This window comes from Dreissena polymorpha, chromosome 8 (assembly GCF_020536995.1).
Source record: "Dreissena polymorpha isolate Duluth1 chromosome 8, UMN_Dpol_1.0, whole genome shotgun sequence".
Taxonomy (NCBI): domain Eukaryota; kingdom Metazoa; phylum Mollusca; class Bivalvia; order Myida; family Dreissenidae; genus Dreissena; species Dreissena polymorpha.
This window is the reverse complement of record NC_068362.1, coordinates 92223162-92237878: the sequence shown is the minus strand read 5'-3', so window position 1 is coordinate 92237878 and position 14717 is coordinate 92223162. Positions and strand designations below refer to the sequence as shown.

The window sequence follows — 14717 nt, the reverse complement described above, 5'->3', positions numbered from 1 at the left end:
ACCATCTTAACATTGGTAACCATCTCATAATTGGCAATTATATTCGTAAAACTAGACCTTTGCCACAAATGTGACACAACATGCCTCTGCACCTCTGTGGAACAGGAATAGAAGCAATATCAGTCGCTCATATCAAGGGCACATAATTCAATTACTGAATGTGTTCTTAGTGCCTTGTGTATCTGCTCTTCATTGTAATGATATATTCAGAGCTCCAGATAGGATGCGTATCTGCGTATTTACACATAGGAAAATATAAAAAAAACGCATTAAAAATCAGCCCGGTGCGTAACATTACGCAATACAAATCTTGGTAAGTATTTGTAATCAATTACAGTGTGTAACCGGTTTTAACAATAATCTAGTTGAGTCTTTAGTGTAAGTTAACATTTGAATCAAAAGTAAGTCAATCAAAACAAGCTTGTAATCAAAATGGCGGCCCATCATGTTTGTGGTTAAAAAGGGACGTTTTAAGCGACCAGCGGCTCCTTAGGGAATATTTTAATGAGTCTGTTCATATCACCATTTTAACGTCTTTCCTTTGCATTTATTAATACAAAAAACAAATAATAATATTTCTAGATTAAACACGCCATGTAATATGTATGTTATCTGTGGAAATAGAAAATATCCCTCAATATTCCTAAGTACCCTTTATGGCTGAAACAAAGGAGTAAAATACGCTTTAACAATAATATCAGGGGGTAACATACTCTTTCGACTAAATCCTTATCTGGAGCTCTGGATATATTCCAAGTTTCAATTAAATTGCTTGAAAAATATTGAAGTAGTTCACACCACACGCTTTAAACATTTTATGCTTCCATAAATAATGGCCACGTTCAAGGGCAAATAATTCAGTGGTGTTAACATGTTGCTAACAAAGTTGAAGTTAATTGCTTGCTCATGTCTGTGGGAGATTATATTTAACACAAGTCCTGCTTTTCACCCTAAGGAATTTTTAAGAAGCATCTTGTTCTTTTGTGATTCTTGATCTTTGCCAAGTCTTAGCAAATATTTACGGTACATTACCTGTCAACCAGCTGGTGTGAAGCTCTTGCTACAATTGCTACATTACCTGTCAACCAGCTGGTGTGAAGCTCTTGCTACAATTGCTACATTACCTGTCAACCAGCTGGTGTGAAGCTCTTGCTACAATTGCTACATTACCTGTCAACCAGCTGGTGTGAAGCTCTTGCTACAATTGCTACATTACCTGTCAACCAGCTGGTGTGAAGCTCTTGCTACAATTGCTACATTACCTGTCAACCAGCTGGTGTGAAGCTCTTGCTACAATTGCTACATTACCTGTCAACCAGCTGGTGTGAAGCTCTTGCTACAATTGCTACATTACCTGTCAACCAGCTGGTGTGAAGCTCTTGCTACAATTGCTACATTACCTGTCAACCAGCTGGTGTGAAGCTCTTGCTACAATTGCTACATTACCTGTCAACCAGCTGGTGTGAAGCTCTTGCTACAATTGCTACCTTACCTGTCAACCAGCTGGTGTGAAGCTCTTGCTACAACTGCTACATTACCTGTCAACCAGCTGGTGTGAAGCTCTTGCTAAAATTGCTACATTACCTGTAAACCAGCTGGTGTGAAGCTCTTGCTACAATTGCTACATTACCTGTCAACCAGCTGGTGTGAAGCTCTTGCTACAATTGCTATCAGCTCTTGATGCATCCTCATCTTGATGGCCTGATAAATATAAAGCTTTTAAAGTAACATCGGCTGAAACAACTTTTAAGGAGATATTGTGTGTATATTTATATAGGGCTATAAATATGACAAGACCAATTGCCCAGGTTTGCAGAGGATTCTGATTAAAACAGCTTACTGGGTCTGCAAAGTATGATAGTTCATGAACACAGAAAGTGTTACAAGTAAATTACACATCTAGAAAATGGCTTAGAACAAAAGCAAATATCTAATTAAAAAAATTTGCCATCGCTCTGAGAAAACTGAGCTAAAAGCATGTGCACAAAGTGTCATTCCAAATTAGCCTGTGCGGTTCAAACAGGCTAATCAGGGATGGTACTTTCAGCCTAAACTGGATTTTGAGTGAGAAGAATTCATCATACAAATATACCCTACAAACCTCAGCAGCTTCTGGTGTCTTGTTCAGTATGTAGAGTGATTCAAGAAGTGAGGCGATCAACTTCTGAGGGTCATCCTCCACATGTGTGTCATCCCCTGCAAACAATGCACAATGGGTTTACAACATTGTAGTGATTGAGAAGTAAGTATTTCTCTATTTGCAATAGTATGAATACCAGTTCATCCATTTTTGGGATCAGTTTTATAGTATTATAGTTATAAAGCTTATATTTCCAAATGAACAATTTTGTCGTTTTAAGTAGAAACCGACAGGCCAAACATTAACCTTAATTATCTAAGTAAAAATGAGGCATTATTTTGCTTAACTGAAGGCCAGAGTTGTGGACATACCATATTTAATGACCACTAAGACATACATTTATAAATTTGTTATTTGATCTAATCTTTGTCAAAGATACGTATACAGGAATCGATTGGCTTCACATCAATGTTAACCTGATGTTCAAAAAGAGGCATAACTCTGCTAAATTATAAGTCAGAGCAATAAGCCTTGATCAGTGACCTCACATGATGATTCTAAGAAGTATGTGAAGTTTCAATTGAATATGTTTAGTAGTTAAAGAGATATGTCATTGCTAAAGCTAGGCCTAAATAAATGGAAGGGTGCCCCGCACTTCCGATCTGAAGATCCGCCCTGCCCTTCTGGCGCCCCTCCCTGCCCTTCACTTTTATTATAAAAAAATATATATATCTATTGTTTTTTAAATATTATAACATAAATTATAAATCTCTTGTTACATTGTAATTAATTTATTCCTCATTGTAGACATTTTATTTGCATGATTTAATAATAATGGAAATAATTTATTCTAACAATTATCAATAACATAAATATTAATATGCAACGGGGAGCATTCCAGATACAACCGCGCGCTCGCAAATACCCTTTTGACAAAATTCGGAGGGTTGAAAGTGCTCTTTTGATAGAATAGCCCCCACCCCCCCTGCCTAGCTGGAGCACTGTTTGCACTTGTTTTACCCAAATCAAATTCCAACCTAAGCCTGACTGCATAAGTACAAAAGTGGGCATAATCCTGCTTTGTCGCTGATAAGTGGTGAACAATTGCAACTTTGAAAAAAACTTTCAGCATTTATGCCTAACTTCTGTTATAAAATTCCATTTTCAATTTCAATAAATTTTAAAAGCTTTTGTTATCTGTTTCTATGAATGACAAAGATACTTTTTAGGACATGATGTCAATGACACAGAACGATAGTTATTTGAAAATATCAATTAACGTAATACGAACTGTTGGATCTACTAAATGAATGAGATGCATGAGTAAACAGCAATATTATCATTGATTAATTTATAAGTTTAATAATAGGAATGCATTTAAATCAATTTATTATATATTAATTTATATTATTAACTAGAAATAATTTATCTCTTACCAGCAATAAGCCTTTATTTACATGACACTGTGCGCAAACGACTGGGTGGGTTAAAGACCTAGCAATACTAACAACTGACCAACCATCTTAAAAGTGGGCACTCAAGAACAACTCTCACCTGTCAACAGCAGTCACTTTGGTCATCGCTGTTGTCAGGTTTGATGTTACTAACATGGCATTATCCTACTTAAAAGCTGGTCAAAAGTATAGGTCATGGTCAGTTAATGTTTCTGAACTTGTTAAGTTTTAGTTTGACAACTGTAGTAGATACACATGAAGTAGCTGCATGGCAACTTTAACCAGACATTTTTATTTATGAAAAGGCTAAAAATTCTGAAACAACTATCTGCATTCTAAATCTACATAAAAACATATTGAGAGTTGTACATATAGTTATATGAAAATGGAGACTTTGATATCAAAGTCAAGGTGTCTGTGCACGACGACCTACTTGCATCCGAAAACTCCATCATGACTCTAAGAGACATGTCACCATGTCGGCCTGACCCAGTTCGACCTGACCCAGTTCGACTTTGAGAGGCCTGGGACGATACGGTATAGATCTGTCTGTTCAGCTCCTCTATGAGAACTTCATGCATACGCTGTAATACATGTTTGAACGAAAGTAAAAGGGCTGTTAGTAAAACATGCATGCCCCCCCATATGGGCTGTCAGTTGTAGTGGCAGCCATTGTGTTAGTATGTTTTTTGTCACTGTGACCTTGACCTTTGACCTAGTGACCTGAAAATCAAAATAGGTCATCTGGCAGTCATGATCAATGTACCTATGAAGTTTCATGATCCTAGGCCTAATTATTTTTGAGTTATCATCAGGAAACCATTTAACTGTTTTGAGTCACTGTGACCTTGACCTTTGACCTAGTGACCTGAAAATTAATAGGGGTCATCTGCCAGTCATGATCATTGTACCTATGAAGTTTCATGATCCTAGGCATAAGCATTCTTGAGTTATTATCCGGAAACCATTTTACTGTTTCGAGTCACTGTGACCTTGACCTTTGACCTATATGATTCCCCTTAGCCCCTTGGCATATATTTACTTTTTCTCTATGGAACTTATGAATAATGTCATGTTTTGTTCAGAAATAAGCTTATAACATCTTGTAAAATCTCACCTCTTTTCTTGCCAGTATTTCTACCTTCAGATCACGCAGAGCTTCAATGTGGGACAAATTACTCTCCAATTTGGCAACTGCAAAAGGAAGAATATGCGTGTAACAGTGCCCAGTTCAAAGGAATTTTTAAGAACATTCAAATTAACGTGATATTTTTTTCACACATTTATGATATTTAATTCACAGTTTAGTTCATGCATATTTTTCATATTCAATTCTAAACATATTTTTCATTCAAACTGTTTTATAAATACATACATACAAATTACACCTTTAAAATTTAAATTTGACTCAACAACTGGGGCTTATACAATGCAAATTATTAATTCATACTACTGACTACAGTACCTACCTGCCGCCACAATGCAGTTTGTAGCCTGTAGGTATTCCCGCCGGGCAAAATGTGTGTCCAGTTTCTCTGGGACATTCTTCACTTGTTCACTGAAAAAAGTATTCACCTATTTATTTTTAATTGGAATGCATCAAAATTCTAAGGTTAGCCTGCTGTCAAGTCTGTTTCCTGTGTAGATCCAGGGCCGGTATTCAACAATTGTTAGAGTCTAGATTCTGAGAATAAAGAATATTCTTCAATCTTGAATATTCAAGAATTGCCTTAATTTTTTAGTCAAACTTACAATTACACACCTCTATCGACATCATTCTTCATGTAGAACATTTCTGCATTACATAATTTCCAGTGGTAGTCTGTAATTATAAACACTGGACCTATTTTTCTTGGTTCATAGTGTATTTTTTCATTATTTTAAAGTAAAACAATGATTGGTGAATACGGGCCCAGTATCTGGTTTCTTTGTAGGACATCTCAAGAACGCTCCCACGGTGAGGATGGAACCTGTGACCTCAATGTGGCTTGGGGGACATCATTACCATTACGCTACAATGTCACAAAATACAAGCAAGTAACTTTCTTAATGTGCAGCAAGAATGATACCACATATATTTTCCACAATATTTTGCATGAAGATGAAGTTCTCTCTAATTGAGCATAAATTTGATGTGTAATTTAAATATCAATTATCAGTGATTTTTGGCCCAAAATAACAGGCTGGTTCCCCCAATGTCAAAATGTTACATTTTTTCCCAATCATTTCCTGAACAGATTGGAAAGTTTTCCAATAAACAACATAATTGGTTTATTGAGTTTATTATACAGCACTAATTACATAGCACTGTATAATAAAAGAGGCCCATGAGGGCCTGAATCGCTCTACTGCTATAAACACAGTGCAAGTTTGGAAAGAATAAGATGGAAACTGTGTACTTAATCGCGCAAACAAGGAGAATTTTCTCAAATTCAAGGGGATATTATTGTGTACTTATTTCTCCGATACTGCTCATATTCAATAGGGTTCAAGTCCTCATTGATATCAAGATACTGTGCAAATTTGGAAACAATTGCCTCTGCTCAGTCAGCAGCTGGAGCGTGCGCGTCACGACCGAGGCGAGAGTCACCCGCAGAGGATCTTCTTAGAGGGAACTTCTGCGGTTGGCTCTGCTAATCCAGCTGAGTCCGCCACCCTCGAGCGGGACGTCTTCCACATTGCTGGAATTTCTGTCTTTCCCAAGATGCAGCGGTATTGTCAACCGCTGTTTATCGTCGGGATTTCACTGACCCGGACCTGCCAGAGGTCCCGTCTGTAGAGGGACGGGGATAGTGGGACAGCGAGATCATCAGTGTGGAGGAAATACGGGGCGGACCTGGTGCTGCTCTTCTGCTCTGAGCAGTCCCTAGAACATCAAGGGGGTGGCCCTATAGAGAGACCCTGGGATGGCCGTACTCAGTACGCTCAACGTGCTGGGGTAACTGTCTCGGGGATGAAGACAACGGCCGGTGACTTCGAGCCTGGCCATAAAGGCAGAGCAACGAGCTGCAGACCCTTGGGAGCTGCGTCCAGACAGAATTTTGTCTTTGAGATTGTCTACCAGTGCACAATAAGGTCTCATTGGCCACCGTGCACTGGTCTATTTGGATCTAAATTATATCTTTGGCGAATACCCCTGCAGCCGGGGTTAATTTGACCTACTTTGGCTCAAAATTATTCTTTCTCCCCTGAAAGGTCATAGGGGCAGGTCGGACCTCAAAGACCTCGTGAAGTGGCCGGTAGGACCTGTAAATAAACTCTGATACACACACACAGAAATAATTGGATGAAAACTGTGGAATTAATTGCGTAAACAAGCGGGATTTCAAAATTTTCTCATATTCAAGGGGAAGTCATTCTGGACTTATTGCTTCGATATTGCTCTTTTTAAACAAGGGCTGTTTGTAAAACATGTGTGCCCCCCATATGGGCTGTCAGTTGTAGTGGAAGCCAGTGTGTGAATATGTTTTTTGTCACTGTGACCTTGACCTTTGTTCTAGTGACCTGAAAATCAATAGGGGTCATCTGCCAGTCATGATAAATTGATCCAATGTAGCTGGCTGTAGTCCACTAGGCATAAATGGGTTAAAGTTTTAGGAAAGAAAAATACAATGATATTTGATCTTTGACCTTGAAGGATGACCTTGACCTTGACTTTTCACCACTCAAAATGTGAAGCTCAGTGCATGCCAAATATGAAGTTGCTATCTCCAATATTTCAAAAGTTATCAAACTTTAACCAAGGTTAAAGTTTTTGGACACACACATACAATGAATGCAATATGGGCTGTCAGTTGTAGTGGCAGCCATTGTGTGAATACGTTTTTTGTCACTGTGACCTTGACCTATGACCTAGTGACCTGAAAATCAATAGGGGTCATCTGCCACTCATGATCAATGTACCTATGAAGTTTCATGATCATAGGCATAAGCATTCTTGAGTTATCATACGGAAACCATTTTACTGTTTCGCGTCACTGTGACCTTGACCTTTGACCTAGTGACCTGAAAATCGATAGGGGTCATCTGCCAGTCATGATCAATGTTCTTTGAAGTTTCATGATCCTAAGCACAAGCTATCTTGAGTTATAATCCGGAAACCATTTTACTGTTTCGAGTCACTGTGACCTTGACCTTTGACTTAGTGACCTGAAAATCAATAGGGGTCATCTGCCAGTCATGATCAATGTACCTCTGAAGTTTCATGATCCTAGGCTTAAGCATTCTAGAGTTATCATCCGGAAACCGTTTTACTGTTTCGAGTCACTGTGACCTTGACCTTTGACCTAGTGACCTGAAAATCAATAGCGGTCATCTGCCAGTCATGATCAATGTACCTATGAAGTTTCATGTTCCTAGGCTTAAGCGTTCTTGAGTTATCACTCGGAAACCATCTGGTGGCAGACAGACAAACCATCTGGTGGACGGACAGACTGACATGTGCAAAACAATTTACCCCCTCTCCTCGAAGGGGGGCATAAAAAGGGTTTGAGTCCTTATTGATACTAAGACACTGTGCAACTTTGCCAAGAATTGGATGAAAATTATGGACTTTATCACATACAAAAACTGAATTTTCATTTTTTTCTCAAATTCAAGGGGAGGTAAATCTGGACTTAAAACTACGATATTGCTCATTTTCAATAGGGTTTGACTCATCATTCAGATAAAGACACTGTGCAAGTTGGAAAATAATTGGATGAAAACTGTGGACTTGATTGCGTAAACAAGCTTATTTCACAATTTCCTCAAATTCAAGGGGAGATAATTCTGGACTTTTAACTCTGATGTAACCCATTTTCAATAGGGTCCGAGTCCTTATTAATATAAAGACACTGAACAAGTTTGAAAAGAATCGGATGAAAACTGTGGACTTTATCGCGTAAACAAGAAAAAGTCCAACGCACGCACGGACGACAGAAACCACGCCATGACATAAGCTCTTCAGGCCTTCGGCCAGTAGAGCTAAAAAGGGATCGAGTCCTCATTGATACAAAGACACTGCAACTTTGCCAAGAATTTGATGAAAATTATGGACTTTTTCACATAAAAAAAATGAATTTCCATTTTTTTCCTCAAATTCAAGAGGAGATAATTCTGGACTTATAACTCCAATCTTGCTCATTTTCAATAGGGTTTGATTCATCATTCAGATAAAGACACTGTGCAAGTTGGGAAATAATTGGATGAAACCTGTGGACTTGATTGCGTAAACAAGCCTTATTTCACAATTTTCTCAAATTCAAGGGGAGATTATTCTGGAGTTTTTACTCTGATGTAACCCATTTTCAATAGGGTTCGAGTCCTCATTAATATAAAGACACTGAACAAGTTTGAAATTAATCGGATGAAAACTGTGGACTGTATCGCGTAAACAATAAAAAGTCTTACGGACGCATGCACACACGCACGACGGAAACCACGCCATGACAAAAGCTCTTCAGGCCTTTGGCCAGTAGAGCTAATAAATTCAAAATTGCAGTTAAACATGCACTTTTAAACAATGGGAATTCTGTTATGTACAATCATATTAATATTCCATTTTTCCAAATTTCATGGCTTATCACACCATTTTTCCCAATCCAAAAGCACAGGCTGTCACAATTGATGAAAAATAATCAACGATTACAGCGTTATAGATAATTTTTTACCCATGGGGTAAATACCCCCACTTTTCAAAGCATGGGGGTAAATGGTCAAATTTTGCCTTGCTTGAAGGGTAATTTGCTAAAAGTAAAACAAGAATATAGCCGCGGTACAGACACACTACTTTAATCATGTTAAACACAATAAACCATAAACTATGTGTATTCCTTCATAGTAGCCTTGTATTGTTGGCAGATTTAACATTTAAAGGGATCTTTTCACGCTTTGGTAAATTGACAAAATTGAAAAAAGTTGTTTCAGATTCGTAAGTTTTCGTTTTAGTTATGATATTTGTGAGGAAACAGTAATACTGAACATTAACCATGCTCTAATATAGCCATTATATGCATCTTTTGACGATTTTAAAACCTAAAAATTATAAAGCGTTGCAACGTGAAACGATTGAATAATTTGGAGAGTTCTGTTTTTGTCGTTAAATTTTGTGAAACTACGAAGATTGCTTATATAAGGTATAAAATACGCCAAGCATGTGTACACAGCGGAATAGCTCAGTAGGCTAATGCGTTTTTACTTCAGGACTCTGGCAGGATGCCAGGGGTCACTGGTTCGAAACCTGCTCTGGGCAATGTTCTTTTCCTTTTTTTATTTTTTTTCTTGATTTTTTACTGGAGCTTTTACGATCCAATATTTACATTTATCAATATAAAGCATTTAATGAATAAGTTAAAAAAATGCCAAAATCTGTGAAAAGGCCCCTTTAAGACAAACTTCGTACTTATCGTCCACCAACGTGAGCCACGGAAAACTGTTTTGCCAACTTTCAACAGTTGTTTTATTAGCGTTTAAGTGTGTCCTTTTTGATTTGAAAACAGAGGAAATCAAATCATTCAGTATTGGCAGTACAATGTTTTCACTCGATACAACTTTTGCCGTATCAAAAGAATCAATTTTACTTTGAGAAGTAATTTTTTTGGCTTCAAAGAAGCCATGCTGACCTCTTCATGTAAATAAACACATAAGCGCTTGACTGTCTGTTATAAAAATCAAAACTAAATTTACCATGCATCTAGATGATACAGACTGGCTAACTATTTCTAAAATCCAGCGCACAAATAAGCACTAATTTTTACGATAGCCAGTCTCATATTTTGGAAAAAGACAATCAGCTGTTTATATTTTTTGTTTACGTTGTTCGCAGAGAATTTACATCACTTGCGTTAGTCCAGATTGGCTTGCTTAAATGTACGCACGGAAATGAACAATTGAGCTTATCTTGATATTTCTTATGCGTATATTACTGATACGCAGCTGATCTAGAACGCTATGATTATATCATTGATTTGTTACATCAAAATTTTACGAACTGTTTTTCTTTGATTCTTTGATTTTTCAAACTCTTTGATTCATGGACTTTGTTCATGACACAAAGACTCAGTACTAAACTTAATTTAATTCAAAATTTTTGTCCAAATTTCATGATTTCATGACTCATAAGGAATGAATTATGGGTTTGTATTAAAGAAAGGTTTTTGTGCAAAATAAGTTGTTAATCAATATGTATTTGACATAGTTATTCCAATCACTAAGCATAAATTACACAAATAGTGTATTGAGATGAAGAAGAGGCCTCCTTACATCTGGTCCAGTAGAGAGGCAATAGTTTTCTGCTCCACCCCCTCAATCCACAGTTTGCGCAGCTCGTCCCTCTTGCAATGGAGCAGCGTCTTACAGCTGCTCAGATCTTCTTTGATATTCTTGATCTTCGTTCGTGACTCTGACATACAAAACAGCATTGGACCTATAATATGCTTATCACATCTGCCTTGACAACAGCGAAATAAAATGAGCCCCATTGTGACCTTGTGGGAAAACTTGGATGAGTGCATGTGGCTAAAGCGTCGTCCCAGGCTAATCAGAGATGACACTCTGCGCTTGCATTGAATTTTTCTTTTAAAGGAAGTCTCTTCGGAGTAAAAATCAAGTTTAAGCGGAAAGTGGCGTCCCTGATTAGCCTGTGCCGATTGATAAAAACATACATATTATAATTATATAGCTGCTGTTGACAAATGTTCGCTAGCCTAAATTTAACAAAACATAAATTGTTCCTTTACTGAATGTTAGTTAACAACACTTACCATTCACTTTGTCACTGATGTCACTAAAGGATTTCAATATTGAGGTCAAATCCTGGTAGTTTTCTGAAATATTGACAAAATAAACTTGTTAAAATTTACACCAGTTTACGAAAAGTACATAACCAATATCATACTTTATAACAGTAAATAAAATGGTTGACCCATTTTTACTTCTAATTCTGCACATACATAATTTTTACGTATGAATTTCAATATGGTAAGATTTATACAACTACAATAATTATGAACTACAATATTATCCCATTACACCAGTTTCAAAGTATTATACAAATATAAAATGAGCCTTGTTCAGGGAAGATTGGACTTAATGCATGTGCATGAAGTATAATCGCAGATTAGCAAGTGCAGTGTGCACAGGCTTACTACGGACGACACTTTCTGCTTTCATGGATTGTTTTGTTTATAGGAAGCCTCTTCCAAACGAAATCCAGTTAAGGCGGAAAGTGTTGTCCCGAACTGCATGCTAATCTGGGACGACACTATATTAAAATGCATTAATCCTAGTTTTAACAGAATGAAGCTCATATTATACCTTTCACTAGAAGTCCTAATTTTTTATCACTTTCCTGGAAGGCTTTTTCAATGCGCTTTTTTTCCTTTTCCCTTTGTTCAAAATCAGCACTAAAAAAATGAAAAACAAACACCAATAAACCTACACTGAAATTATATCAAATACCGTAATTACTCTATGTTTTCGGACACTAAGTTTTCGGACACCCTTTAGCAAAAATAATTATTTTCCGTGACTCTTAATTTTCGGACACACGAGTTTTCGTCCATAATTAATGTCTCTAAGTTTTCGGACAGTATATTTTACAGCGCTATTTTACTAAATTTCGGTCCTGTTTTCGATATCTAATGACGCTTCGATCATGGGGTTTTACAACCAGATTAACATCATCAAACATGGCAGGTGCATGCCTGAGGGCAACGGACCATAACATTTGCGTTATTGGGTAAATAACCTTGTAAACCGGTATTAAACAATGGTTTCGCCCGATAGCATAAGCGTTATGACAATTACCAGGGGTAGTGTCAATTAACAGTTCAATTATCTACCGCAATGTTACGACACCTTCTCAGTAAAATAACTTTGAAAAATACTAAACGGTTCAAAGTGTGATGCACCCTATTGTATGTTTTACGAACAATGGAAGGTATTAGACAACAACTATCGGAAATGAACAAACGAAGAATTCATAGTTTGCTTTTTTTATTGCGTTAATTACAGGTTCATACTAGCGAGTATCGGTACATCACATGCTCATTTCTGAACTCGTTGGTCAAAGTACAACCTTGTAGTAACTTTCTGTTAAATAAATTAAGCATTTAAAATTATTTAAAATGCAGTGCAAACATATATAACTGTAATTTTTACTATACGGCATGGTATTTTACAAGCGCATTCTATTATCGGTAGTCGTTGATACAATTGACGCTATTTTCGGACACTTCAATTTTCGACTCTAAGTTTTCGGACACCTGTATTTTGTGAATATTTTTCGTATCTAAGTTTTCGGACAATAAAATTTTTTATTATTTTTAAGTGTCCGAAAACATAGAGTTATAACGGTAATACATTTATTAATTATTATATTTATAAGAAATGCTGTATACATGTCTTAAATAAAAAAATAATAAAAGTTTATTAAATGTAAATTTCATATATAAATAAGTGTTTTACCTCGATGAAAGTGTGCGAACAATTGACATCAGAAATCCAGACTGCAATACATAATAAAACATAGTTATACAATACACACAACCAACCCTATAAATATATACGGAATATTGTGCTAGTGGATTGTTCCTACATCAGCCGCATGGCTTTGATAATGACATATGACACAAGAGGCAGTCACGAGTGATTAACCAAATAGAACAAGCTGTTAGGTCGCTGTGGCGTAGTGGATATGGTGTCCGCCTGGCGATCAGGAGGTCATGGGTTTGAATCCTGACAGTGGGAGCATTCTTTAGATCTCTCCTTAATGACACCAAGTACTAGTTCTTGTCCCGGGAAACAGAGTCAAGAGTGTTTCAAATAAGTCTTAAGCTTTCGATGCAATTGAGCTAAAATACATAGGTTTAAACTAAACTAACCTCTTTCTCCACTGCTGTTTATAATAATTATAGATATCATGAATATGACCCTTGCTCTGGGAAAACAGGGCTTAATGCATGTGCATTATAAGTGAGGCATTGTCCATTAAAGGGAAAACAGGGCTTAATGCAAGTGCATTATAAGTGAGGCATTCTCCATAAAAGGGAAAACAGGGCTTAATGCATGTGCATTATAAGTGAGGCATTCTCCATAAAAGGGAAAAGAGGGCTTAATGCAAGTGCATTATAAGTGAGGCATTCTCCATAAAAGGGAAAACAGGGCTTAATGCATGTGCATTATAAGTGAGGCTTTCTCCATAAAAGGGAAAACAGGGCTTAATGCAAGTGCATTATAAGTGAGGCATTCTCCATAAAAGGGAAAACGGGGCTTAATGCAAGTGCATTATAAGTGAAGCATTGTCCATAAAAGGGAAAACAGGGCTTAATGCATGTGCATTATAAGTGAGGCATTGTCCATAAAAGGGAAAACAGGGCTTAATGCAAGTGCATTATAAGTGAGGCATTCTCCATAAAAGGGAAAACAGAGCTTAATGCAAGTGCATTATAAGTGAGGCATTCTACATAAAAGGGAAAACAGGGCTTAATGCATGTGCATTATAAGTGAGGCATTCTCCATAAAAGGGAAAATAGGGCTTAATGCAAGTGCATTATAAGTGAGGCATTCTCCATAAAAGGGAAAACAGGGCTTAATTTATGTGCTTTATAAGTGAGGCATTCTCCATAAAAGGGAAAACAGGGCTTAATGCAAGTGCATTATAAGTGAGGCATTCTCCATAAAAGGGAAAACAGGGCTTAATGCAAGTGCATTATAAGTGAGGCATTGTCCATAAAAGGGAAAACAGGGCTTAATGCAAGTGCATTATAAGTGAGGCATCCTACATAAAAGGGAAAACAGGGCTTAATGCATGTGCATTATAAGTGAGGCATTCTCCATAAAAGGGAAAATAGGGCTTAATGCAAGTGCATTATAAGTGAGGCATTCTCCATAAAAGGGAAAACAGGGCTTAATGCATGTGCATTATAAGTGAGGCATTGTCCATAAAAGGGAAAACAGGGCTTAATGCAAGTGCATTATAAGTGCAGCAGCATCCATAAAAAGGGAAAACAGGGCTTAATGCATGTGCATTAAAAGTGAGGCATCCTCCATAAAAGGGAAAACAGGGCTTAATGCAAGTGCATTATAAGTGAGGCATCCTCCATAAAAGGGAAAACAGGGCTTAATGCATGTGCATTATAAGTGAGGCATTCTCCATAAAAGGGAAAACAGGGCTTAATGCAAGTGCATTATAAGTGCAGCAG

General features: G+C 37.2%; 1 protein-coding gene across 13 annotated transcripts in view; it reads right to left on the bottom strand.

Moving 5' to 3' along the window:
* LOC127841244 (exocyst complex component 4-like) overlaps window positions 1-14717 on the bottom strand; it is a 90354-nt gene that overhangs the window by 66588 nt on the left and 9049 nt on the right. For all 13 annotated transcript variants that reach the window (XR_008030813.1, XR_008030814.1, XR_008030817.1 and 10 more), the window contains exons 2-10: window positions 12982-13022; window positions 11830-11918; window positions 11277-11339; window positions 10777-10915; window positions 5004-5092; window positions 4652-4728; window positions 3968-4118; window positions 2102-2196; window positions 1631-1701 (exon numbers count right to left, since the gene is read on the bottom strand). Coding sequence is in view for 4 of the 13 variants with exons in the window: in XM_052369906.1 (XP_052225866.1) it covers window positions 1631-1701; window positions 2102-2196; window positions 3968-4118; window positions 4652-4728; window positions 5004-5092; window positions 10777-10915; window positions 11277-11339; window positions 11830-11918; window positions 12982-13022 (815 nt within the window). In the remaining 9 variants the exon portion in view is untranslated. The remainder of the gene's footprint in view (window positions 1-1630; window positions 1702-2101; window positions 2197-3967; window positions 4119-4651; window positions 4729-5003; window positions 5093-10776; window positions 10916-11276; window positions 11340-11829; window positions 11919-12981; window positions 13023-14717) is intronic.